Genomic DNA, 26470 nt, shown 5'->3' with positions numbered 1-26470 from the left:
CATTAAATTTCTTTTTACTTTGTATATAATGATTTGTGAGAGCGAAATGAGATAAACTTCTTCGCTTTTTTTCCTAAGCATTTATCTAGCAAAAAATAATCTTTAATAATTACATTTTTTTCTTTACTTAATTATATTTTTAATTTTTAACTTCTTTCTTTAACTAGAACATGATAATAATGCATTTGTACCTGTCATTCAAATTCAAATTGTTGAAATAGCGAAAATAACAATATAAACAAGAGCTCCAACAAGATGGAGAGAGAAGTTTCAACATAACCTTACCAAATTGTTCTATCTCTATTTTTCATAATTTATAAAAGACAGGTTAAGTTTCTCGCACATTTTCTCCTGACGCAATTTGCATCTTTAAAAGTTTATAGTATTTTTAAAGCCCGCCTCTCAGAATTCTGATTGATACACAGCGAAAATATATATCGATTGACATCGCGCGCGCGTTTTTTCTCATCGACAAGAGAAGCCGCGCGGGAAAGAGACTCTTTCGCGACCGGATAACGAGGATAGGTTATCCGGCACATCGTCGGCGGTAATTAAAAGCATCGCTTTTCCCGTGGGAAAGCGGCCGCTCGAGGGGAGAAGGAGCGCAAGAAAAAGACGAAGAAGAAGCTTCGCATGCTTCGCAAGAGGAAGAAGAAGAACCGCGGTCGCAGAGGTCACTCACCGTTTTGCCAAGGTCGCCGTCGAAAATCCGTCACATCTCTCTCTCTCTCTTTCGCGAATCCACGATATCACACAATTGATCTCGATGCGTGTCACACTCCGGCACGATCTATCTAACTATCGCGAAACGGAGCGCGAGCTGCTCTTCGCGCGAAATAAAAAATGACTGAAAATTCGCGCTACGCTCACGCGAAACGCACCGCCTCACGTCGGCGTCGCGACTGGAGCCGCCGCGCCGCCGCCGCCGATCGCGCGCCACCACACGTGCGCGTCGCTCGCTATCACACGTGCGCGACGCTCGCTCGACTACACTCGCACGTGAGCAGTCGCGCCGCGCGCGTGCGCGCGCTCACACCTGTACGCGGACGGTGACGTACATGTGACATTTCGAACCCTTTTTGTTTAATCTATCTTGGATTTTTTCAATGATTTCTGTATGCATAATTAATAATAATATAGTAATAACATAGTATTATATATAATATATAATATATATAATATATATAATAAAATATATATAATAATATATATAATTAACTATATATAATTAAATACATGTATAATTATATAATAATTCTTGAAATGTTTCTTTAGAACGTTTATATTAGATAAAGATATATCATTTGTATTCTTTTAAAGATATACAAGTCATAAAAAAATTTGTGTTTATATGCTCATGCTGTCTATTGTCTCTCTTTCTCTCTCTCCTCATTATATATTAAAAAGTTTTATGAAACTTTTACAACATATCAATCAATTTCATATTTGTAATTAATTTTGTATACGATTGAGTTAATCTTAATATATTTTAATCTATTAATCCTAATGTAATTATCCATTTATAGACATCAAATTATATATATTGCATCTAATTATATCGAATAATTATGAAGTTACAGCTATAGTCTGACTTAATTAAATAATAATTAATTTTCTTCTGCGCGAGATCAATAATTTTCTCATCGTGAATCTGATGCAGCCCAATTTTAACGTCGGCCCTGCGTGCGCGTTTATTCACTTGCATACGTGTGCGTATATATGTATGTATGTATGTATATGCGTTTGTGCGTCAAGACGCGATCGTAACCGCCGGAGGACGACTACCTGTTCGTTGCGTCTAGTCGACTCCAATCAGTGATACGTCGCGATGAAGATGAAACGAATCAAATCGCATTAGAGAATGAAATCGAGATTTAACTGTCAAGGTATTTAATTAGAAAATTAAGAAGATATAAGAAGAACAATGTTTCATGAAACTTTTCCTTTAAATTGATCGAAAAAATCTTCGAATAAAGTTTGCGTGTCTGTAATTTTGTGGCACCCTATATAAGTGAATTCTATTATCCGCCTATGTGTGTATTTGTGTGTATGTGTGTATGTGAAGACACCTGCCGTTTTTTAGACACATGTCGGTCTTCCCGTTTGTTTCTTAAGACTGGGGAAACAATTTTGAAATTAGAAATATCGATTGTGTGAGGGAACAAACGTGAATTCGCAAGAGCGTATTTTATATTTCGGGTTTCAATAATGGTCGACTTACGTAATCGTGAGAGGATTGACTTGAATCAATTTTTAAAAGAGAAAGGAACGGCCTTTGTCATCTCCTTCTGAGTTGACGCGTCGACGCACAGGGCGCGCCAGCTCGTGGACAATGGTATTATTTGTATTCTTTTGTATATACATATATAAGAAATATATATATTATGTATTATATTATATAAAAAATAATTTTAAGAAAACTAGAATTTTTTCTGAAGCATCCTGGCAAGTTTCAAGTTAAAACGCGTTAATAGTATCGGTTTATAATATAAAGAAGAATTAAAATATATTAATTAACAATCTAAAACATTTTTTCACCGTCTTAATCTACCTATGAAAATTAAAATCCAAAGGATAGAATAAATCTTCTGATAGTTGAAGTGAAAGTGCAATTATCCGCGAGCATCGATCGTCATTAATCGTTAAACACGTGTTACCGGTCCGAATCTTTTTCTTTTTAACAACTCTCGTCGTCAAGAGAGAGAGAGAGAGAGAGAGAGAGAAACTCGAGTCGTCTTAATTAACCGATAGGATATCAAGTTGAAGAACCGGAATCGACGTCGGTCACGGAATCTCGCGAGTGGAACAAGACACGTATGACGCGAAGTTAATTTATTATCGAGAATTAACGCCCCGGGGGGAGAAAAATCGGCTGTCACCACGTAATTTGTAATTCACAGATCGTCTGTGAATAATCTCGAGCCGAAATGGACCAGCCGAATCGTCGTCGTCCCGTCCGGGAATCCGTCTGTCCGAGATACGTAATCTGCGGCTGTCCCGAACCGCACTCGAGAGACGCGGAAAAATGTCAAGAAGTAGATGCAAATCGCACGATAGAGAAATTGCGACAACTCGTGTCGGATCCTGTCACCAGCGATCATGTCGAGCGGATATCGCGACTCTTGTGCCATTATCTACGCGAGATCGGCGACAACGGCTACGTATCCTTTCATCTATTTATCTATCGATGTATTGAAAAGTATAAAAAAAGGCAAAAATTATCAAGTTTTTCTATCTTATTAAAAAAAGAAAATGCACGTCAATATTGCACTCGCTTTATGCAATTAAAAAATGTGTGTAAGATTATAGTTTCAAGAATAATTGTAAGTAAATATAAGGTATAGAAATGTGTAGTTAATTATATTTTTAAGATTTTAAATTAATCGAATGACATATTTATTAAAAGATATCGTTTAATGATATCTTTAATTATACGATGCGATATCTTTTTCGTCATAAAAAGATACCTTTTAATGAAATCTTTCAATGAAGATACCATTCAAATTTAAATGGGGAGATTTAGCGAAAATTTCTTGTTGCAGTATTGCTCTCGTTTTTTCATTCGTCACAGTGAAATGAATTTATTCGCTTGCGCTACATACCTCGATTCTTCCGACGTTTCTCGAGCGTTTTCAAGTGCGCCTTCCTTAAAGACATCTTTCAGCCAGTCAAACATCTGCCGGCCGTAATGAAGGTGCTAGAATTTCTAGCCTGGAAGTCCAGAGAAGTCAATGACTATCGAGTGCATCTGGACCGGATGCTGCGCTTATGCAATCGACCGCCTCTGCTGGAACGTACTTCCGAGAGTCTCGTCAGCTTCGCCATAATGGAGCACTATTTCACAACACTGGGATATCTCCTGATTATCTTGCCCAACGAAGAAGATATTCAGCTGATCCGCGAGGCTCTCGATTGCTTATTAATCGGACGAGCGAAAGTGACGCATGTCGCGGCGATGAAGTTGGATCTTCGTCGACGCGCTATGGAGAATTCCAAATTGCCGATCATCATCGTGCAATTGCTGGAGGCTGCGTTGACGAGAATATACCCGAAGATCTTGGAATTGATCTTCATGCTCGCCTCGGTCTCTTCTCAATGCTGTGAGTAATTAAAAAATCGAATAAAAAAAATTGTAAAAAATATATTATTATAAATTCAATGCTCGTAATTTAATAATTTAATTAATTTTAAACATATCGATTGTAAGAAAAACTTTTTGGACAACATCAAGCCTTTCATTACCGAGGATGAAACAATTTTCTGACGCAACAACATTTTAGCATATTACGATATTTGCTCCCCTATTAATCGTCTAATTTATTCAAATGTTATTCCAACAAATAAATTTGAATGATTTCCAAATAAAGGTTACAGAATGCTGGAAGCCGGCATACTGAATACGCTACTCACCAGAATGGATCTTCCTTACGCGACGCAGCTGCACTGTACCAAACCTCTAGACTTGCCGATCGAAGGAGAGGAATATTCTAGGGACACCATGCTCCTGAAAATGAAATTGTTGTGGAGTCTCATGAGATCGGTGTTACCTCCGAAAAAGCTGCCGGAGAACCTGAAGAATCTCCCTTCGCCCAAGCAATGCGCCATGTGGTATTATTTATTTATAAGAGTAATAAATAAATTAAAATATAATAAATCTAACTATAAAGTACATTTTTAATTTTCCTTAAAATTTGGATATTATTTATTAATTATTTAGATGTTAAAGATAATTAATAAATGATATCCAAGCTTTAAGAAATAAAAAGATATATTATTTTTTTATCGTTCAGAGATATATATTATTTGTATATTCATTTCGCGGGTATGAAATTTATGATTTTTGACGCAGTACAGGGGCTTAAGATACTCTTTCAAGCGGCAGATATTTTACGGCCAATATTGCGCCGTAAATTTGAAAATCAGAAACGATATCGCCGCTTTGATCCTCGCTGGGATCGTAGCTTTGCCATCGTGGAATCTCATCAGCAGCGGTATCGCGGAAGATATCATCGATCTTTTATCCGCGATCGAATCTGGCACTATTAAGATATGGACGGGGGTTGTCAAGTTATCCGACAGTGACGAGGATTTCTTTTTCAAGAGAATCCTGCTGATGATCATCGCTTATCTCGCCGATATCGATATTTATGTTTTCGTAAGTTGGCCTTATCAATTTTTTAAATGATTTTATAATAAACAAGATATACAGAGTAAATACGATAAAAATTATTTTGTTAAAGTTTATTATGTCATAATATTATCTTTCTCTAAAATTAACTTTAAAAGTTTAGAAAACATTAGTTATTTGTAAATTTCGAGAGATTGATAGAAAGCTTTTCAATCTGTTAGGTGATGAAGAAAATGACGATTATGCCGGTTGTCCTTCGGATCATTAAAGCTTGCATGAACAGTAAAAAAATATCGTTGATCCTTTTGGAGCACGCGTTGTATATCTTGTCATTGTTAGCGCCACGAATGAAGGCAGAATTTGTAAAATGCAAAAGCACACTCACGTAAAAAAGAAAAAATAAAAGTAAAAAATGAGCGGAAATTTAGTACAAATTAAAATAAATTATAGATTTCTGTACCTGTAGATTATTCGCGATGCTTGATCGAGTTTTGAATACGGAATTCGACGAGCACCTTGCGATGGTTGTTATGAGAACAATCTGCTCGATAACTCTGCAAGACGAAGCTCTTTTACTGGAGGACTTCCGGAGACTGGAAATGATACCGTTGTTAATTAGTAAGATATAACATATTTTATTATATAATTGTCAGAAAAATTCTTTCAACTTTTTACAGTAATCTTTAATGAAATATTATATGAAATATTATTTCATTAAAGATTTACTGTAAAAAGTCAAAAGAATTTATACATATATTTTTTTTCTTTTCTGGATTTCAGGATTAATTAATAATATACTGAATTTAAACAAGTTCACAATGATGAGGCAACGAATCTTGATGTTACTGCTGATCGCTTTAGAGAATCTCATGAAAAAACAGACATCTGTTCAGCAGATGTATGGAAAGCGAAGCATTGATTTTGTCATGGAAATCTTCGCAAAGTGTTTGTATAAAGAAAACGAAACTTTCCAAGTGGACCAACGGTAATACTTAGCATGCAATTTACATATAAATATTTTGTCTTTTTATGCTAATGTCCAACAATTGAATTATGAGATGCACACTTTGCTAAAATAATATTTTATAAACATTGTCGAATTAAAAAAACAATCAAATTAAAAGAATTATATAAAATAAAATTAAAAGTTTTTAATATTAAAATACAGTAAAATAAAAAGTAAAAGAAAAAAGATGAAATATAAATAAATTTCTCGTTATATTTTCTTTTTCGGACAGACTTTTGTTAGCGATAGGCTCTTACGTTTGGGAATGCGTGGCACGATGTCCCGCGAATCTTCAGATTTTCCTAAAGAGTGGCGGATTGTATTCCATGCTGGACATCGTCGAGATCGCAAGCTATCCCGTGAGATGTTTATATCTCGGTGCACTCACCGACATGTGCGATTGCACCTTCTGCGGGCCGTGTCTCTGTACTTGGAGAGGCGCTGATAAGAAGATGGGACTAATGTCCTTGCTCGCGATCGTTTGGCGAGAAGAGGAGGATAGGATCGGCATCAAAAGACGCGCCAATGGCTCGATAACAGGTACAATTTCGCAAATTAAAAGGTCACACCTTGGCGCGAAATTCTCTGCAAAGAATTAAATTAATTTAACTTATTAATTAATTAAGAATTAATTAATTTAATCTCCTTCCTTTAAACTTTGTGTGCACTAAAGTGCACAAATTTAGAATTTTTAAATATATTTTTGCAAGAATTATAAATAAGAAACAAAGTTTCTCTTATACTTTTACAACTATAGATTAAATTAATTCTTGCTTTTGCAATTTCAGATATTGAATTACCTCAAATGGGCACTAAGCAATGGATAGATACTTATCATTCAGAGCTTACGGCAGATGCCAGTCCCACTATAATAGACATGATTGGTTCAGTGAGATCAAAGATTTTTAGTATTCTAAAAATCATCAAGAGAGATGACGATAGATACGAAATTGCCAAGAAACATTACAAGATTCTGCTCCACGAGTTGCCAATAAAAGATCGCGTAAGATTAAGTATATATATCGATGATTAGACAAAGACTTGTTTTTTAAATATTAAAAAAAAAATAAAAACAATAATGTCAAATTAATTCGCATTAAATAAATCACCGAGCGAATAAAGATAAAATAGCAGATAAATTTATAATAAGAGAGATAGAAGTATTAATATTAATTAAAATCAGTAATGAGTGATCATATAAAATAGATTCTTAAATTTTAATTTGATTTTAATTTTTACATGAAATAGTTTCTCCGTAAAGCTGTCAAATTTTGCAATTTTAATGTTTAAAATACGAGTCGCCCATTTTCGATTTTTAATTACAGTAATGTTACATCCTTATTCAATCCACTGTATCTAAATACTTAAGTTCCTTAATTTTTTTCAGGTAACTTTATGTTGCGTCGACATGTATTTACGACTGAAGCTGGGTCAAATGTGGACGGAGCTCAATAGATACCTGGAGCATGCAGGAGTCACGCCGTTAATCGTGGACGCGCATCTAATCGCTCACATGGTGCAGTGGCATCGTTCCTGGGGTATATTAATCGAGGAGCGCCAGAAGAAGCTGATCGCGGCCGTCAAGCATGCGGATGAGATCGCGGAGATGGACGAACTCGTGAGGATACGCGACTCCAAGCTGGCGCCGTCCTTGGACGCGTTGAACGAGGTCGATCGTATTCGCCGGACGACCGATCGATCGTACATGCTGCGTAAGAAGGATCGGCAGAGGCGACAAGTTAACGCTGCCTTGTCATTTCCGCACGAAGCCGACGTCGAACGATGTCACCGGACGTTTTCGGAGAAAACAAACGTCACGGTAAAATTCCGAAAATAAATCACTGCACGAGAGATAGAAGTATTAATTCTAAATACAATTATATCAGTGGTTGTATAAAATAGATTCTTTAAATTTTAACTTTTGATTTGGCAGAAGTATTAGTATTAATTATATCAGTGGTCATATAAAATATTCTTTAGATTTTCATTTTAATTTTCTATTTTTACTTGGAATAGATTTTCCATAAAATTCTGTCACATTTAATGTTTAGAGCGTTTTTAACGAAGTAAATTATATGCTAGAGGATGATATATTTATATTATATTTTCGATATTTGCTTTATCTGAATTAATTCTTTTGAATTAAAAAATATATATATAATTACGAGAACATGTACAAGTAATTTAATTTTCTTATTCAGACTTACTTATTTTTTATCGCGCGCTATTCCTTTTTAGGTTATTCTCGGACAACATCAATCAATCGACAGCTCGCATCTGTGGGAATCAAGAGACTTCGCGGAGTTACTTCCGGTTTCACCTCCCGATTCATTCCGCGAAGAAATCTTTTCCTCCTTCGACGCTGTTTCCGGTGAATCTCACTTTTATGGATGTCAGCTCGCGAAAGAGTACCTTATCGAGACCCTAAATCGATAATTTCTATATTTATACGTTCTAAACTATTCGATAAAAAAAGATATAAGGACCAGTTTCACCATCTCCGGTTAACTTAATCGGCTGATTAAATTTAAGAACTGCCAACTGCAAAGTACAAACATCTTATTGTAAATTTTAAACTTTGCAGTTGGCAATTTTTAAATTTAATTGACCGATTAAGGCTCCTGGGTGCTCACCGCGGCCATATTGGATTGTGACGTCAGAGGCGAGAAAGCACACGCTGAAAATTCTTAGATGCCATTTTTTAATGAAAAGATATTTCGATTAAACAGCACTTCAGATGGCTTTAGCACACTCTTAAAAACCCCCGAAAACTATCCTTTTCCCTTTATAATCAATCAACATCTGTAAAATGATCGAGATATCAGACTTTGACTGGGCTTCATAATATTACATTTTACAGCTGTTGATTGATTATAAAGGGGAAAGGATAGTTTTCGGGGTTTTTTAAGAGTGTGCTAAAGCCATCTGAAGTGCTGTTTCATCGAAATATTTTTTTATTTCGAAATGGCATCTAAGAAATTTTAGCGTGTGTTTTCTCGCCTCTGACGTCACGATTTCGACATGGTCGGAAAGGAGCCAGGAGCCTTAAGATAATCGAAATTAAAGAATGTAATAATTACATTCTCTTGTTCTCGTTACAAGCGAAACAATATTATCTTGCTACGATAGAGCAGTTGTCCACCTTGTCGACAAGAAAACATTGAAACAAATCATCTTTTTTGACAGTATATAATATAATTCATCTAACAAACATCAGTCCATTTTCTAAATAAATAAAGATTCGAGAAAAAAATCTATTATTCTTACATAAAAATACCCTATATCATTTCATCTACATTTTATCCATTAAAATTTAACATTCCTTATTACATTTTTCCGTCATTTGATTTTTATCTTTTAAATAAAAATAAATAATAATTTTTTCATACCAAAATATCGTTCGACGTTCGATTCGAAGCTCCGTTAAAATTTCGCGTGCGAAAAAGCCGGTTCTTCCGTTATCCGGCAGCGAGAGCGTTCATCTAGATAAAGGATCTAGAATCTAGATAACTTCGCCGCCGACGCGACGTCCGGGGTCCGGGTGAGAGCGACTGGCGAACGCGGCGAGGGCGAGCGGCTAGTGAGAGCGAGCATGTCGTCGCAAGCGAATGCCGTCATCGCCGTCGTCCTCGCCGATACTCCGTGAGGTATATGTACATCCGCCCGATGGTGGTACCGGTTTAGAGCGACCGACCAGCTCCAACTTCACGCGAGACTGTCGATCTCTCGCGATCTCTCGCTCGCTCGATCTCTCGCTCGATCTCTCGCGTCGCTGGCGTCAGGTTCAGTCAGTTCGGACCTCAGTGTGTCGCGCGCCGCCGTCGCGAAAGCGTCACGTTACTTCCGCTCCGCTATTTACGTTCGTCTCGACGTACATCCGCGCGCGGCAGTGTTTTTTTTTTTTCGGAGCAGTCTTCTTCTGTTCGGAGCAGCGTCTCGTTCGCTTCTCTCTCTCTATTCGCGCGAGAGAAGAGAGTTTCCGCTCTACTCGTTCGCGCGGCGACGCACTCGTCCCTCTTCTTTCTTGGTCCCTTCTTCCTTGAATCTCTAGTCAACCCATCTTTCTCCTCTCCTCCGGTTTCTCCCTTCGCGAACCTCTTTGTCCGGCTGCCCGGTCTTTTTCGCCCTTCGACGTCGTCGCCTGTTTCTCTTCGCTCGTGTAAAGTTTCACGTGAAGCCCTCGTCAAAGCGGAAGAGAGATCCTCATTGACGCAGCTATGGCGCGCGAAGAAGAGCGGTGGTGCTTCTTCTTTGACGGACAGCGGAGGCCGATGCGGATCCCGATGTTCCTGGTCGTCCTGTGCGCGATCCTGGTTGGATCCCTTACGGTGGTCGCCCATCACGGTGAGTGTACAATGTCTTGTCTATGTGTATACTAATGTCATTCACGTATATGTATGTATGTATGTGTGTGTGTGCGAGCGCACACCTTTCGATAACCTGTTGCGTATCACGGAGCGTATTCTTCTCGAAGCAGACGGCGATCGGCGATTGTTCATGTTGAGAGGAAGAGAAAAGAAACAAGCGAGCGAGCGAGAGAGGTAGTGTTTCTTTCTAGCTTCGAGACAAAGTCCTTTACACTAGCTAGCGAAGGGGAAAGAAAACGGAAGGTCGAAGCATTATAGAGAATATCCGAGACGGATATGTTGTTGAAGAGCGAGAGCGAGAGAGAGAGAGAGAGAGAGAGAGAGCGAGAGAGAGAGAGAGAGAGGGAGATAGAGAAGGGGGAATCGAGAGAAAGGAAGAGAAAAAAGGTCCGACCGTTCGGGAAATCTGGTCTCGGTCTCTCTCTCTCTTTCTCTCTGGACGACTAACTACGCAATTCCCCGACGACGCTCCGTCCGTAGTCGTCATCGTCGAGCTGCACCGATGCAACGGGATCAGGAACGCGCGTATCCCGTCTCGCCGGAATGAGGTCGCTCGCTCGCTCGCTCGCTCGCTCATGGCCGAAGGCGCCGAGCGATTGTATACGCTAGTCTGCAGGGATGAGATCGACTATGTAGCGATGAAAGTTTGCCAGAATGTTTCATTCCTTCGCAGAAAAATTAAGGAATGAAATGAGGCAGCAATCATCTTGAAAATTCCATATACAATAATCGTAAAATATTAAATAGTAAATCAATAGACAATCACAGAATATTATTAATTAATATATATTAAAATATATATAATTAGTATCTAATTAATATATGATTAATGTATAATAAATAAATGTATACACAGAGAGAATTTTCTTTTAGAATTTACCCTGAAAATCGTAATAATTGTAGGACAATATAGTATAGAAAGAATTTTATGAGAATTTCTCTGATTAATATTTATCACAATAAAAATATCTATCACAATAAAATATAAAATATTTGATTAATTTTACTATGCAGTTTAGTAAAATTAATCACAAACATGTTTTATATTTTATTGTGATAGATATTATTATTTTTATTGTGATAAATATTAATCAGATAATTTCTCATAAAATTCTTTTCATACCATATTGTCCCACGATTATCATGATTTTCAAGGTAAATTCTAAAAGAAAATTCTCTCAGTGTATATTAATATGTATATAAAATATATAATTAATGTATTATATATATTAATATATAAAATTAATTATATTAATTAATATATAGATTGAATAGACTAACTAATCAGCTCTTTAAATATATTAAAGAATGTTTTCTCCTTGATATATTTTTTTTTTTTCTTAAAGATATTTCTAACCGGATATCGCTTCGCTTCTCTCATCTTAATATTTTTTTTATTGTGTATCTCCTTGCGAGAAAAGACGTCCTATATTAGCCTTCTCCTCTCTCCTCTCAAATTGTATATAATAATACTATTCTATCGCGTCGCTTAACACGCTGTTGCCCCGAGCCCTTCGATTTAATGAGCTGTTTTTCTCGAATTGAAATTACGAGCGTCACGCGACACCATAATCGTCTTGTCGTTAGAATGCGTCGACCGCTAATTAGAAGAATGATATGGATAAAGAATCAGGAATGATACTTTGTATTTTTTCCCCCTCTCTCTCTCGTTCTCTCTCTCGAATAAAATTATTGTTTGTTATTATAAATGTCCCAATATTGATGTAGAGAGATGGAACTCTCTTGTGTGATGACCCCATCGTTCCGATTTTCGCTAACGGTACAGAGAATTTGTGGGTGACAGTTTTCCCCCTTGTCGAGGGAAGGGTTATCTTGGGTCATCCCCCACATACAGTGTTTTACGATGCAAAATCGCTGCAATTTACTCGGGGGGCAGAATCGTGCAGATTCTCTTTTTATTGTCGTAATCGAGAAGACGACGAGAATCGCAGGAATTACGACTATTGTCGTCTAAAAAAAAAACTCCGGCGAATTGTTGGTGTTATTGGAATTGTTGGCACTGTATCGGAATGTCAAGCGATCATCTGTTGATGTCTGTTGATGTCATTCGTTATTAAGTCGCGTATTATAACGTACGATTTTAAAATTTCTTCGGGATAATTCAAAATTCCATTTCGTTCGAAATTAAAAAATTTAATTTAATTAAAAAAAATATTGTATTATTAAAAAAGAAATAATAGTATTTATAATATTATTTATTTTTTATAATAATATTATTAAAAAATAAAATTTTTTTAAAATATTCGCTTAACGCAATAAAAATTTACACTATCGGGTTTGTATGATAATTACTATGAAATTGTTCTCTCTTTCTAGGCGCAAGCCTGCTTAGATAAAATTTTAGCTAATTAAAAAAAATTAATTTATTCAGAAATACTGTTTTAAAATTAAAAATTGTCAAATCATTGTCAAGGCAGGGCAAAAACAGGCTCTGCGGTCGCATCGTTTTTTTACTGACACTTTTTTTACGCGTTGATAAACGTTATTTAATGTCTGGACGTCAAGACATAAGCTTGAATAAATTCTTCTTTTTTTCCACCAGTAATCATGTTGTTCTGCGCATGTTGTGCACGTAATTTTGTCGCTCGCAGATGGCAACTGGTATTTATAGACAAAGCCGTTTTGTCACGAACGAGAACATACGCTTTATGAGCGCAAAGTTGAAGAGACGGAGAAAATACGTTTCGCGAATGTGAAGTTTTAGAAAAATCGCACGTGCGTATATATTATTATTATTAAATTCTTCATTTATTTACTCGCCTTTTCGAAGTCGTTCGATCAGAAATAATTGGACTATTTCTTTGTCAAGTTAAAAAAAAAAAAAAAAAACATGAAACTGTCACGCAATTATTACAATTGTTTCTTGCTCCGAAACGCAACGTATTTTATAGTTGGAGAATCGATAACGGGAAAAGATATGCCGGTAAATTGACGATGCGACTGCGCATTCCGCGAATATTATTGCACGGTGCAACAAGCTGCTGCATTCATAATGCATACGCTGGCAAAGTATTTTGCAGAAATCGATGGATTAGCTCGTAATATGGCACGCCATGCATCCTCGTGTCATATCATGTATATCACACTAGCTACAGTTACATCGAGTAAAGTTACCCTGTGAGGATCAAAGCTGCATTAAAGTGCCTCTCTTGCATTGGATTCGTGCCACGTTTTGCGAGATTCCAAAGGATAAAAAAATTTAATTTTTTAAAATTTTATTTCACCAAAAATTACAGATATTAAAACTGACTTCTTAAAAGCGTGCGATTTTGATTTATATCAAAATTAAATATTGGATATTGGATTCTTCACGCACGGGTTTGTCGGGGGATGGTTTAAATAATTTAACGTGTTTGATGTATTAGAGCAAAAATATAAGCAAAGGTATATAAAAGAGGTGTAGGAAAGAGAGAAACGTAAATCCGTCCCTGTTAAGAAGCAGTGCATCGTGTCTTTTAATAATTCAGAAGGATGTACGTGACCCCCTCAGCTGTCTGTTTTATCTCTACACACATGTTGCGCTATACATATATCATATTTGATCGCTTATCGTACTCGGTTATCGCCGACAGTAGCGGTGGACCAAGATTCTCTGTTTCAATATAGCTATCGGAAAATAAAACGAGAAGTTTAGATTAGCGTCCGTGACCCTCGATTTACCTTACGATACCGAGAAATTCGTATCAAATTTGAGAATCGAGATACAGTATATATATATAATATATATATTGATTAGAGTTTTCTCTCCCCCGCAACTAACAATTAGATAACGCAATCAATGTGATTTCAAGTCGATTCACTTCGACGGAATTGAGATTAAGTTTTTATATTTAGAATTCATTGAGAAAGATTAAGCTTTTATATACAGAGAGAATTTTCTCTTAGAATTTACCCTGAAAATTATGGTAATCGTGGGACAATATGGTATGGGAAGAATTTTATGAGAATTTCTCTGATTAATATTTATCACAATAAAATATAAAACATGTTTGATTAATTTTACTAAACTGCATAGTAAAATTAATCAAACATATTTTATATTTTATATTGTAATAGATATTATTATTTTTAAATATTAATCTCAGAGAAAATCTCATAAAATTCTTTCCCATACCATATTGTCCCACGATTACCATAATTTTCAGAGTAAATTCTAAGAGAAAATTCTTTCTGTGTATTTTTATCATTACATATTTACTTGCCCGACACCCTGTAGAGCTCAGCAACAGCACGGCTCCAATTTGTGCCAGTGACTTGACTCACGCGAGGCTGCTGCTTAATTCGCGAGATTAATTTCAACGAGTGCGCGTCCCGACATTTACAACCCTATATCGAATATTACGGTCGCGAGGCTCGAGCGAGATTCGCTTTTACGGCGTGAAGGTGAACAGCGAGAACGACACGGACGCGAAACATGAGGAAATTGCGATTTAGAGCGGGGCATTAAAAAGAAAGAAAAAAATAAAGAAATAAAGAAATAAAATCGCGCGTCAGCCATTTGTGACGTTTTGCCTCGTAACTTAACTCGTTTACAGGCGCGAGACACAAGCCTCGTCCAGCTGAGCGCGTAATTAGATTTCGCGTAATTCCGCAGCGGCCAGCGCGTTTCAATTCCGTCGAGGAAAATCGCACTCCTCCATGAAAGACGAATGAGACTATCTGCGATCATTAATCGTAACAATTTTCGATTAAATTAAATTAAATTTCAATTGTAAAATTCCGCACACGTGTGTTGCGGAAAAAGAAAACGAATGAATTTGCATAATTTAAATCTGTAGAATTTTTTAAACAAATTAATAAATTAACTTATTTAATAAATAATAAATTTTATAATTGATAAATTAATCAATTAATTAATTTTTAATTAGCTTAATTATTCGTAGTTAAAATATCTCTATTAATTGTCGAACTTAAAATTTATGACGAAGAAACATGTTGATCTTTCTCAAATTGTACGATTTTTTAAACAATTTTCAAGCTTTTGTAATATAATTCTGACAAATAAAGATCGATGATTAATCGAGAAAAAACAGTTTTCTCGGAAAGAGTGCTCTTTGGGCTAGATTAATTGTTCTTTCTCGCGCAAAAGCAATATTATAGGAGGAGGGGAAGGAATGTAAATCACGTTCAGGAATGTGAATATCCGCGGACAGACTTTTACGTCATTCGATATCCTCGCGAAGCTAAGCGCGGAAACGCTCTCAACGCGAAGTGTAGAAATTTGTCCTCGTAACACTTACTTAGTTAGCTTAGTTCGCATGCACAATCTCGGATCTTCCAGTACAACGCGTCCGCGCGATTAAATTCGACGTAACAGCACGTACGAAATATGTTTCGACCAGCAACGACGTGGTGGAGAAAAGGAAGGGAACAAATAACAAAAAACAAAAAAAAAACAGTTATACGAAAGTCTTGCGCTGCAATTATTTCCGTTTCCAGCAACATTTCTGGTTTATATCTTTTACTTTTTCGTTTATATTTTATATTATGTATAATATGTTGCGATTGTATACGTCTTGTTGGATTCCTCTCTAAGGTTTCTCCTAACCACATGGCCTGACATCGTGGTTATTTTTTTCTAACTTATCATGCACATAAATTATAGAAACATTAATTGTGGAAACATTTATATGTCGATGATTAAGATGTAAATGTGCGAGGTGTATTTTTTTAAAAGTTGTTTTTATATGAAGCGCAGATACTAAAAGCTAAGCTGAATTAAAAAGAAGTAAAATATACGTCAATAATCTTTTAAGTATAAAAAAATAATAAAAACGCAATAAAAGAGTTTAAAAATAAAATGTTCGAATGACAGATAAGTAATAAAATATTGACCTTGATTTCCAGAACAAAATTTTAAATTGAAATTCAAGATACATCTAATATGTTGAAAATGAAGAAATTGTACAATCTTCAGTCAAATCTTTAGATATGTATTTGTTGAGAAATATAAAATTATTATGATTTTTAATTAATGAAAAAACTTGAAAAAAGCTTCGAAAAAAATAATGCAAGAATACATATTTGCTTCATCAATTAAAAGTTTCCGGGGTATCGCGTATATCAACATGACACTCGATCTTAGAATCGCGTTCTTAGAGATAAATAAATTTAAAAAAAATATTTTGCGCTTTTTTTCGCATTGCGGAAATTCCTTTACGAGAAATTTCAACGTCATCGCGAAGGAATTCTGTTTACTATTACGCGTTACTACTATCATCGCGCTTTCGCCGGAGAGGAAGAAGAAAGTTCTTATCATCGCCCATCGATTTGCCTCCGTTCGGCACAGATTTACTCGACGTTGCAGGGGGCGCAAATAAGGGTAGGGGGAAGAAAGGGGGCAAAATGAAACCGTACGATGCTTCTGTCCACGTCACTTGCGGACTCGTGGCGAATGAACGAACGTGTATATACGCCAACAGCTCATCCATGAGTCATGGCTTTTGTCATATTTCCATCGACGTAGAAAGTTCAACGCACTCTCCTCGCTCGCCGTTACACACCTTTCATGCACAGCCTATGGCTTCGGATCGCTCTATTTTCGCTGACGCGACGCTGACGTTTCGCCGGACTTACACTCGGAATCGGCCTCGTTTGCATCGCGGAAGAACCGAACAAGTCAGCGTCCTCATCGACGGGATCGATAGAGACTAGTAAAAACTAGATAGTTATTGAAGAAAATGAAAGAGAGAGAGAGAGAGAGGTTTGCACTTTGCGAAAAAAATGTATTCAAAAGACAGAAGGGGATGCACTTCACCCCCTCAAAAAAAAATGTTTTTTTATATTGACTTATTCTGTAAAAGGCACAAAAATATTATTTAACACTCCTAATTCAATTTTTACGTAAAGAGAAATCCAGGAAATATATGTGCAAATTTGCACTCACGTGCGTAAAAAGTTTTTTGGACTTGCATCATAAATCTTGTAAGTTCTGTAAGAGATTTGTTCTTTTCCTGATTAGTATATTTATTTATTTGCCTGATCTCTCTCGCAGTTGTCATTTAAATAAATATCAGAATCAATAGTTTAAATTAAAAATAAATATTTCATTTAAATAAATATTAGAATCAATTGTCCTTTACTTATATCATTGTGTTATAAAGTTTTAATCTCATCTTTAAATTGAAGATAACAAAATTAAAACTAATAAAGTTAACAGATTCTTAAAAAGAAACATAAATCAAAATATTCCTGTACAAAATAGTTTCTTTAAATGTTTTTATAGATTCCTTTTCGCAACACGTATTGGCCTTCACCTTTTTCTCCTCTTGAGAATTTAATTGTACATTTAATCTCATACTATTTAATCGCCTGTCTGCGTGTAATTGTGGATATTTCGAGAAACGTTTATGAATAAATGCATAAAGTTCGAAATTACGTTTATCTGAACGCATGTATTTAAAAGTCGCTAGAGTATGATTTCGGAGTAAAAAGAACTCCGAAGCGTCTGTATTTGCTCAGGGAAAAGTCGCACATCCGTGACAATGCAAATCGCTGATGCACATATACATATACCGTAACGTGAAACCGTGACACTTTGTACCTTGGCCGTAAATAGCGCGCGTCCGTATATATATGTATCTCCCTTCTCCCTCTGCGATAACAATGTATAATATAAACACACACGAGTGTCCTGAAAGAGCATTACTTTGATTAAAGTGTTTAAACACTCGATCTCTGATAACGCGTTTTCCCTCCTCTCTCTCTTTTTCGTTGAAATAATCTAGATAACGCATAGTGCAAATTTTCGGCTCCTGATAACAAAGTGCATGAATTAAACCCTCGCCGTATCACGCGAATTCCCGACGTTTAAATTAAATCACAAGGCACATCTGTCGTTTGCGCGCATCGTTCAATCTTCGGTCTATCATTATTGCAGATTTTTTTAGGGACGTTACGTTATTCAAACACGCAAAGATTACGTTGTTTAAATTTAAAAAAAATTAAAAAGTTAAATAAGAATTTTTAAACGGAGAAAAAATAATTAAGAGAGAAGAAGCTATAGAATTCTCCGTTAAACTATAGCTAAAAAATATTAGTTACCATAGCTAAAATTTAGGCATGATAACTAAATTTCAGGTTGCAATATAGAGACAGCTAAAATTTATAAATATATATAGCTCTATAAAATTATTATAGTACATAAATAATATAAAAATAGAATTATCATATATATTCGTGCTATATGTACATTCTTGTACAATTGTAATATTATTATAGAATTTAAGTGTCAAGTTCGATGATTCGGCGACACTCTGTATTGTGTGCAGAATAATGCTATTGTAATATGTCTATTGTATTTATGTATATGAAGTTCGAATGTTGCAGTGTACGACCGTCTTAAAACTCGCTCTTCCTTATTAAGCAAACTTATATTCCTGTCTTCTTATCCTACACACACGTACATACACTTACGTATGTAGATTAAGACGGCGCCACGCGCGTCTGTCTTATCATATGACTTCGTTTAATGAGAGAGATATCTTTAATGCGCTTTGCTAGACTAATATCGTTATCTCAGATAGCGTCGCGAGCTACAAAATAGCTTTTCATATATGTAACTGCATTTTCTGTGAAAAATATTTAACTTTTATCCGCAGTTAATAGTCTGCAATTTAATTGCGTAAAAAAGTTTATATATTTTTAATTCTATTAATATATGAATATGCAAGATGTTTTCATCAAGAAAAAGAAAGAGAAAGAGACATTAAAAGTGGAAATTAATCTTAAAATTCAATTGTGATTTCATGTCTTCCCACCCCTAAATACGGATTTAAATTTAAAATAAGGGAAAGAGGCGTATAATAAAAATAAGTATATATAAATCACGAATTCGCTGCATTTTCTGTGAAAAATATTGAACTTTTATCCGCAGTTAATAGTCTGCAATTTAATTGCGTAAAAAAGTTTATATATTTTTAATTCTATTAATATGAATATGCAAGATGTTTTCATCAAGAAAGATAAAGCGAAAAAGAAAGAGACATTAAAAGTGGAAATTAATCTTAAAATTCAATTGTGATTTCATGTCTTATTCCCACCCTTAAATATTTAAATTTAAAATAAGGGAAAGAGGCGTATAATAAAAATAAGTATATATAATTCACGAATTCGCTGCATTTTCTGTGAAAAATATTGAACTTTTATCCGCAGTTAATAGTCTGCAATTTAATTGCGTAAAAAAGTTTATATACTTTTAATTCTATTAATATGAATATGCAAGATGTTTTCATCAAGAAAGACAAAGCGAAAGAGAAAGAGACATTAAAAGTGGAAATTAATCTTAAAATTCAATTGTGATTTCATGTCTTATTCCCACCCTTAAATATTTAAATTTAAAATAAGGGAAAGAGGCGTATAATAAAAATAAGTATATATAATTCACGAATTCGCTGCATTTTCTGTGAAAAATATTGAACTTTTATCCGCAGTTAATAGTCTGCAATTTAATTGCGTAAAAAAGTTTATATATTTTTAATTCTATTAATATGTGAATATGCAAGATGTTTTCATCAAGAAAGACAAAGCGAAAGAGAAAGAGACATTAAAAATGGAAATTAATCTTAAAATTCAATTGTGATTTCATGTCTTCCCACCCCTAAATACGGATTTAAATTTAAAATAAGGGAAAAGGCGTATAATAATAATAATAAGTATATATAATTCGCGAACAAAGTTACGTTAGGAAAAAAGGGTTACGCAAGCGCGCGTGCTCGCACGATCGTAATTCGTTTCTAAAATTAACGAGCGCAATGAAAAGCGGCGTCTGGGGAGGATATGTGTGCCGGAGAAATTTTGTGAAGAGAAAAGGGTGCAGCGCGGGGACACACATAACCGGACACCCACGTGGCCCATTTTATACGGTCATTAAGTCGTCCGCCTTGTGTGAACGGTCCTACCGATTAAGCTTGATTGGTCCGTGCCTCTCTCGTGCATACGGACGTATATACATGTTCGTTCGTATACCGTAATTATTCGCCGTCCAATTGGGAAAGTACTTAAACGCGCGAGCGTTTTCTTTTTAATTTTTTTCCAATTATTTCGGACTTGGGCGTAATAAACGGAGACATTAATTTATGCAAAGTACCTATATACATCATTATGTCATAATCACGACATTTTTTCGCGATCTCTGCCAATCAAATTTCAGTTTGCGTGTTAAATAAATTGGAAAATAAATTATAAAAATAAATTGGAATTGAAAATCAAGTATAAGACTCTGATATTGTGGAATATCCACAAGCAATAGAGCGCGGGCTAAGATTTATTCTTTCTGTGTTTGATAGTTGCTGATAACAATCCGAAATCAGGACCGAAACGTACGAAATAAATATTTAACAAGAGAAGAACTTCCGCTTGGCTCTTAATTAATTCGCTCCTTTGTTGCTTGTAAATTATTTTTAAATCTAATGGCCAGCTTTTCTTCATCTCCGGTTAACTTTAACTTCCAGTTAAACTATATCTTTGACTCTTTTCAGATCTTAAAAAGAGACAAAGATATAGTTTAACCGGAGGTTAAAGTTATTCGGAGATGAAGAAACTGGCCATAAAAATGTCAAAATGTTCGAAATGTCAAAATGTTCGAAATGTCAAATTGAAGACTTTTGTCGGACTTGTATTTTTTTTTTCAATAATTATCGCGATTGGCGTATCGAGTTTTTCACTTTCGAAAGCGCGGATATATAATAAAAGGGTTAAGGACGATTAGATGGCGATTCGCGCTAACATAAGAGAATGCAGCCGCGGGCGTGAAATTACGGGTTCGTTGCACTCGGAGGCGAGTTGCGGACGCATAAGATCGTCATATTTACGAGCGTGTATACACGCGTGTGCTTTTCGCGTCACGCGTAGGTGGTGACCGTCGCGTGCGTCGTTTTACGCCGGAAGCGTGTCGCTGTTGCATATGATATCGTATAGGGCCCATCCCTTCGCGGATGTTCTCGCCAACGATTTATCGCCATCGTGTTTACGTTGAATCACTCCAAGTACTTATTGTGCGTGTGTTTACGTTGAAACAGAGTAATAACTTGCCCGTCAAATATTATTTCAGCAATACCCTCTGCCAGGTTTACGATAAGACATTTTCGCCGTTAAGTATTTTTCTTTACGTTAAAATATTATAGCGACGTGCTTTTGCAAAAATTTCAATTTTTTTAAAAATTATTTTACAATTTTAAAAATATTTTACAATTATTTTAATTTTATTATTATTTCTACTCTATTATTATTATATTAATTTTACTATTTGGTACACACATGACTTATTTACGATAATATTCCATCGCGTGAAAATGTAGACGAATATCTTATGGCAGAGGATTGAATGGAATCCCTTGGAGGAGAAACGACGCAATAATAATGCAAAGTCGTATACTCACTCGACGAGCATACTAAAGCGATACGGCGAGTCACGACCGGGAATGACAAATAATCTGACGGCTTCCTCGTTAATTATTACATCGGCGTCCTTTTGACATCTGCAACTGATAGGACCGAGGAGGTCGATAATAAGTGGCTCTGGCGCCGCGCGCGACTCACTCAAGCTATTCTTGCTCGGTGTGTCGGCTCCGATACGGGCTATTAGCTCAATTCATTCCCGACGTTAGTGAATTGCGTCCAAGCAGATGCGGGGCATCAAGAATAGATCGCGCGTATCGTAGTTCCAAGATAAAATAACAAGTGTGGGGGACATATTTTGAGTTGGACTTAAATTATACCCGACACAACAGAACATATCGAGATTAAATATCATATAAATCTCTAAGCGCGTCTATAGTAAAATGGTTATATTAGAATAGAATAGAATATATTAGAACAGAAACACTCATAATCATGAATGTATTATAGTATATAAAAATTTTTTTTATGTTACTGGTTTACATTTTTTATGAAGTATCTTTACATTTTTACCGGAAGGTGAGTTACGTTTTTCGTCGGCTAATTGCTAATAATTTAGAAGTTGTTATTATTAGCCGCGTTTTGTATAAGTAATGAGATGTATGGATAATTATCTGGGTAATTAAATAAGTAAATAACGTATACGCATCACATTCATTTTACAACAGTTTTGCAAGAAAAATTTAGAAAAGGATTCTTAGGTATTTAAGTAGCATAATCCAATATGCTAATTATTCTTCTTGACACACGTACTTAAATTCAACTGTGCTACTCTCTTTTCTATGACCGAATTATTGAATACAAAAATTGTAGAGAAACAAATTTATATTATATGTTACTATTTTTTTGCTAAATATAATACAGAAAAAATTTTTTAAAGACTTTATTAATATATTATTAACATAGTGTTATATTTTATTCTTTGTATCTGTATATAATTCTATATTAATAATATATATGTGAAAATATATAATTTTTAACCAATAATTTTTGCATTTGCCTGAAGATCAAAAATCAAAGTCGATAACGCACAATCGAATCGAGAAGGTCTTTGTTAGTGAACGAGTCAATCGTCGAAGAATGTTAGCGTATCACCCTATCGACCTTGTTAATGGTAAAAGGCCTTTCAACGATTGACTGAACGGAATTGCGTACGTTGCATTGCATTGCTCGCTTCAATAGGACGAATCATCTGCGGCCATTAAATAAAGAGGTCTTGTGACGGAAAAGTTGATTTATCAGCAAGTCTCGAGAGACAAAGGATATTAGCTAATATGATAATTAATTCATTTTGACATAACATGACACATACACACATAAAATTCATCAATATCAATTTTAAAATATAATTATTTAAAAATTATTTAATTATTTAAAAATTTTAGTACTACAAAATGTTTTGTAATAATAATAAATTTCTAATTCAAATAAAACTAGTTTAAACTCTAAAGTCTATTTCATTTAGATTTTAAGTTGTGTCTTTTTAGGTAGAATTGTACAAGTAATTCGGTACAATCTATAAAATACCAAATTTAAATTATTGTAAACTTGTCTCTCACCTGAGTGCAGCAATTTTAATATTTCTCAACGAGAAAAGTGTATTTTATTTTCTATACAATCTTGAGCTTGAATCAAGATAATTGTTACCACGTGCCAATAATAATAATCAGTCGCATGCACAATACCGCGACGCAAAATAGCTAACATCATCGTCTACATAATGATGTGTCTACTCGAGCATGAATCTTGCTTATACTTGTCTGTTACTCTCTATCATTTCTAGAAATCGTTAGTAAATTAATCAACTCACCAGTTTTCGAGATATACTTGTATTCCCTGCTGATGAAAAGTGAGTATCTGTAACAAAAAAGTATTCTATTAAAATAAATACGTGTTATATATTAAATTAAATGTTTACAGCGAAAGATAAATTACAACGAAAAATAGATGCGCGAATTAAATATATTATAGTACAATAATTTAATATATAAAAGTTTACTCGAAAACATAAATGTGTTCCTTATATATTCCGAATAACTTTCACGGGGTAAATAGACAACATGTGGAATATGCGGTAAGAGAGTGTCGATATGCTTAGAAAGAACAATTTTGCGCGATGATTTATTTTAATGAAGCGAAGTTTTACGATCAGAAGAACGTTTTGCGGTCCATTTCTCAGCTTTCACCTCGGCTCTCGCCGAGATTTGCCGCGCGACGGCTGTTTATTTCTTACCGGAGTTTCTGGTTTCCATCGGATTTCAACGAAAATTTAGAAGTTCTTTGGGCAGAGATAAATTCGCCGCTACGTGTATATACAGCAGGGTAGACAAATATTGACTCACTCGGGTTGCAGATGCACGTTAACACAGACACATAGCGCTCTCGACGTTGCGACGAACATGTAAATACGGTTTACGACCAAGACGTAATTAATTTCAACCAAAGGCACTAACACAGGGCGACTCTATAACAGGATGCAATTACAAACGGTGGCGAGAAAAAGAAGTGGGATTCTGTTCTGCCTCGCATTTGCATAGGAATTTTTCGATCGCGAATGTGTGCGAAGGTACATGAGTTAATAATTCATTAAGATTCAGCATAAATCTTTATCGATGAAAAAAGTTTCCTCGAGAATTCGCTCTAAGAACGCGATCTTGTTATTGATATCATTGATATGCATTCTTTAGGTGCGCATACCGTATATTCTAGCAATAAAAAATTTGAAATTTTTAATTATAGAAAAGCAATATAAATACGAATTTAAATTTACAGGAAAATATTCATTTTTATGGAATTTTATTATGTGATTTATCTTAGTCCCCATGTAATATTTAAAAAACCACCACAAGATATTATAAACATATATATACATATATATTACTGTAATGTAATTTTTCTCCTCACGTTGAACTAATTATCAATTATTCTTGATAAGCGTGATTTCGTTGTACTTTGTATTTTACAACATAATTTATTAATCTATTAACGTCAGACACGAGAACGTAATTTGCATTTCTCGCACAATTCCGTTGTCGGATTAATTGGGGCAAAATGTACCGTTTGTCGACTTTGAACGAGGAAGGGAAAGAAAGACGGAATCTTTTCACCTCCGTATCGGAATAAATCGTGGGAAGTTCAATTCGCCGTTTCTGCTATTATCCATTCTCGTGCCGATAAATAGAGAGCTAATTACCGCGCTGCGCCACACGAGATTGCCACACATAGATTTCGAAACTGTCTATTAAATGCGGATCTAATTGCTGAACTGATAAAAATCATCGATGACCACACTGTATTTTCACGTTATATCGCGTGGCTTCCATCTAGAAAGAGCCGCGTTCACTATTTTATTGTATACATATTGTATATAATTTATTAATTATTTTTTTATATATTAATTTTATTTTTATATACTGCAGTGAATATAAAATTTTTATTATAAGTTGATTCTTAGCTCGATTTTATTTTGTAATAATTAAATTATATTTTAATATACTTTATAAGTTTTATATATAATTAACAATACAATGTGTAACGAATCGCCAGATAGAATTAAAATAAAAAGAACACTCTCTTCTCTCAACCAATATTGGCAAAATTCTTTATTAGATAAAATCACGACCAAAGTTTTAGGTCCTTATCAAGTGATCCCTAATAAAATACAGAAAATCAAAATTATAACGCAGAACGAAAGAATATAAAGTAACATAAATACATACTTGCGAAAAATAGTTAACTATTTTTCGCAAGTATGTATTTATGTTACTTTATATTCTTTCGTTCTGCGTTATAATTTTGATTTTCTGTATTTTATTAGGGATCACTTGATAAGGACCTAAAACTTTGGTCGAAACGTCGTGATTTTATCTAATAAAGAATTTTGCCAGTATTGGTTGAGAGAAGAGAGTGTTCTTTTTATTTTATATATAATATTATATAATTTATATTATTAAATTACAATTAAGTTATATCTTTCTTCCTCCCTAAATGCGTCGAATAAATGAGTCATTCTCACAGTCATCGTTGCAGTTGGGCAACGTTACGTTCGCGAAAGAACATACGTGCGTTATCTGCACCATCCGTATAATCATAGACTCGAGACACGCGTATTAATTAAAAAATAATTAACGCGATAATCGTAATAATAAATTACAACAATTTCGACGCTCAACATTTGCCGTTTTTCAGCTGTTATTAATCTGACACGTGCGCATCATCGATATGCAACTTATGTCATTTTCCAACAATTCTCCGACCAATTGTTTGTTGATTATTTTTTTTTAAATTCAATTTGAGAAGAATGTTAATAAGATAGATATTTATTTTTATCGTGCGATATACACATTTTATCAAGATTTAAATTCATAATCAAGATAAATTATTTGCATAACAAAAAGGTGTCAATGATAAAGATCAAAAATTCTCTAGACGTCACTCTTGCCGGGTGTTGTTGTTCCGATATTGATTAAGTCGCAGACAATACGTTGACAAGACGCAGTTCGCGGTTATCTGTGGGAATTATCTATATTTTACGAGATAATAATTTTGCGA

At 34.9% G+C, this 26470-nt stretch overlaps 3 protein-coding genes and 1 long non-coding RNA gene across 7 annotated transcripts in view; 2 read left to right on the top strand and 2 right to left on the bottom strand.

Annotated features, from left to right (window-relative positions):
- The window catches only part of Stan (protocadherin-like wing polarity protein stan), a 32914-nt gene extending 28966 nt beyond the window's left edge, over positions 1-3948 (bottom strand). For 3 of the 4 annotated variants that reach the window (XR_014426939.1, XM_083055139.1, XM_083055137.1), the window contains exon 1: positions 683-912. The gene's annotated coding sequence lies outside the window, so the exon portion shown is untranslated. Of the gene's footprint in view, positions 1-682; positions 913-3602 lie in introns of those variants that run through there. The other variant, XM_083055138.1, reaches the window with a different exon arrangement.
- LOC145945900 (cilia- and flagella-associated protein 69-like) lies at positions 1896-8802 on the top strand. Its single transcript, XM_083055153.1, has 11 exons — positions 1896-3161; positions 3665-4100; positions 4368-4608; positions 4855-5155; positions 5350-5513; positions 5595-5746; positions 5909-6113; positions 6367-6674; positions 6923-7137; positions 7522-7953; positions 8373-8802. The coding sequence occupies exons 1-11, from the start codon at positions 2928-2930 to the stop codon at positions 8568-8570; spliced, it is 2886 nt and encodes a 961-aa protein (XP_082911279.1). The 5' UTR covers positions 1896-2927; the 3' UTR covers positions 8571-8802.
- On the bottom strand, positions 6591-9695 carry LOC145945901 (uncharacterized). Its single transcript, XR_014426941.1, has 4 exons — positions 9524-9695; positions 8342-8558; positions 7594-7975; positions 6591-6719 (listed from the first exon to the last, which is right to left on the bottom strand). It is a non-coding gene; the product is annotated as an uncharacterized LOC145945901 (long non-coding RNA).
- A 258-nt stretch (positions 9696-9953) lies between these two features.
- The window catches only part of L(1)g0289 (plexin domain containing lethal (1) G0289), a 37014-nt gene continuing 20497 nt past the window's right edge, over positions 9954-26470 (top strand). The window contains exon 1 of the mRNA XM_083055150.1: positions 9954-10478. Coding sequence (XP_082911276.1) covers positions 10352-10478 — 127 coding nt within the window. The 5' untranslated portion in view covers positions 9954-10351. The remainder of the gene's footprint in view (positions 10479-26470) is intronic.

This window comes from Prenolepis imparis, unplaced genomic scaffold, assembly GCF_030444845.1.
Source record: "Prenolepis imparis isolate NDT839.2.m4 unplaced genomic scaffold, iyPreImpa1.0 SCAF_15, whole genome shotgun sequence".
NCBI classification, from domain to species: Eukaryota; Metazoa; Arthropoda; class Insecta; order Hymenoptera; family Formicidae; genus Prenolepis; species Prenolepis imparis.
This window is presented reverse-complemented; position numbering and strand designations above follow the sequence as displayed.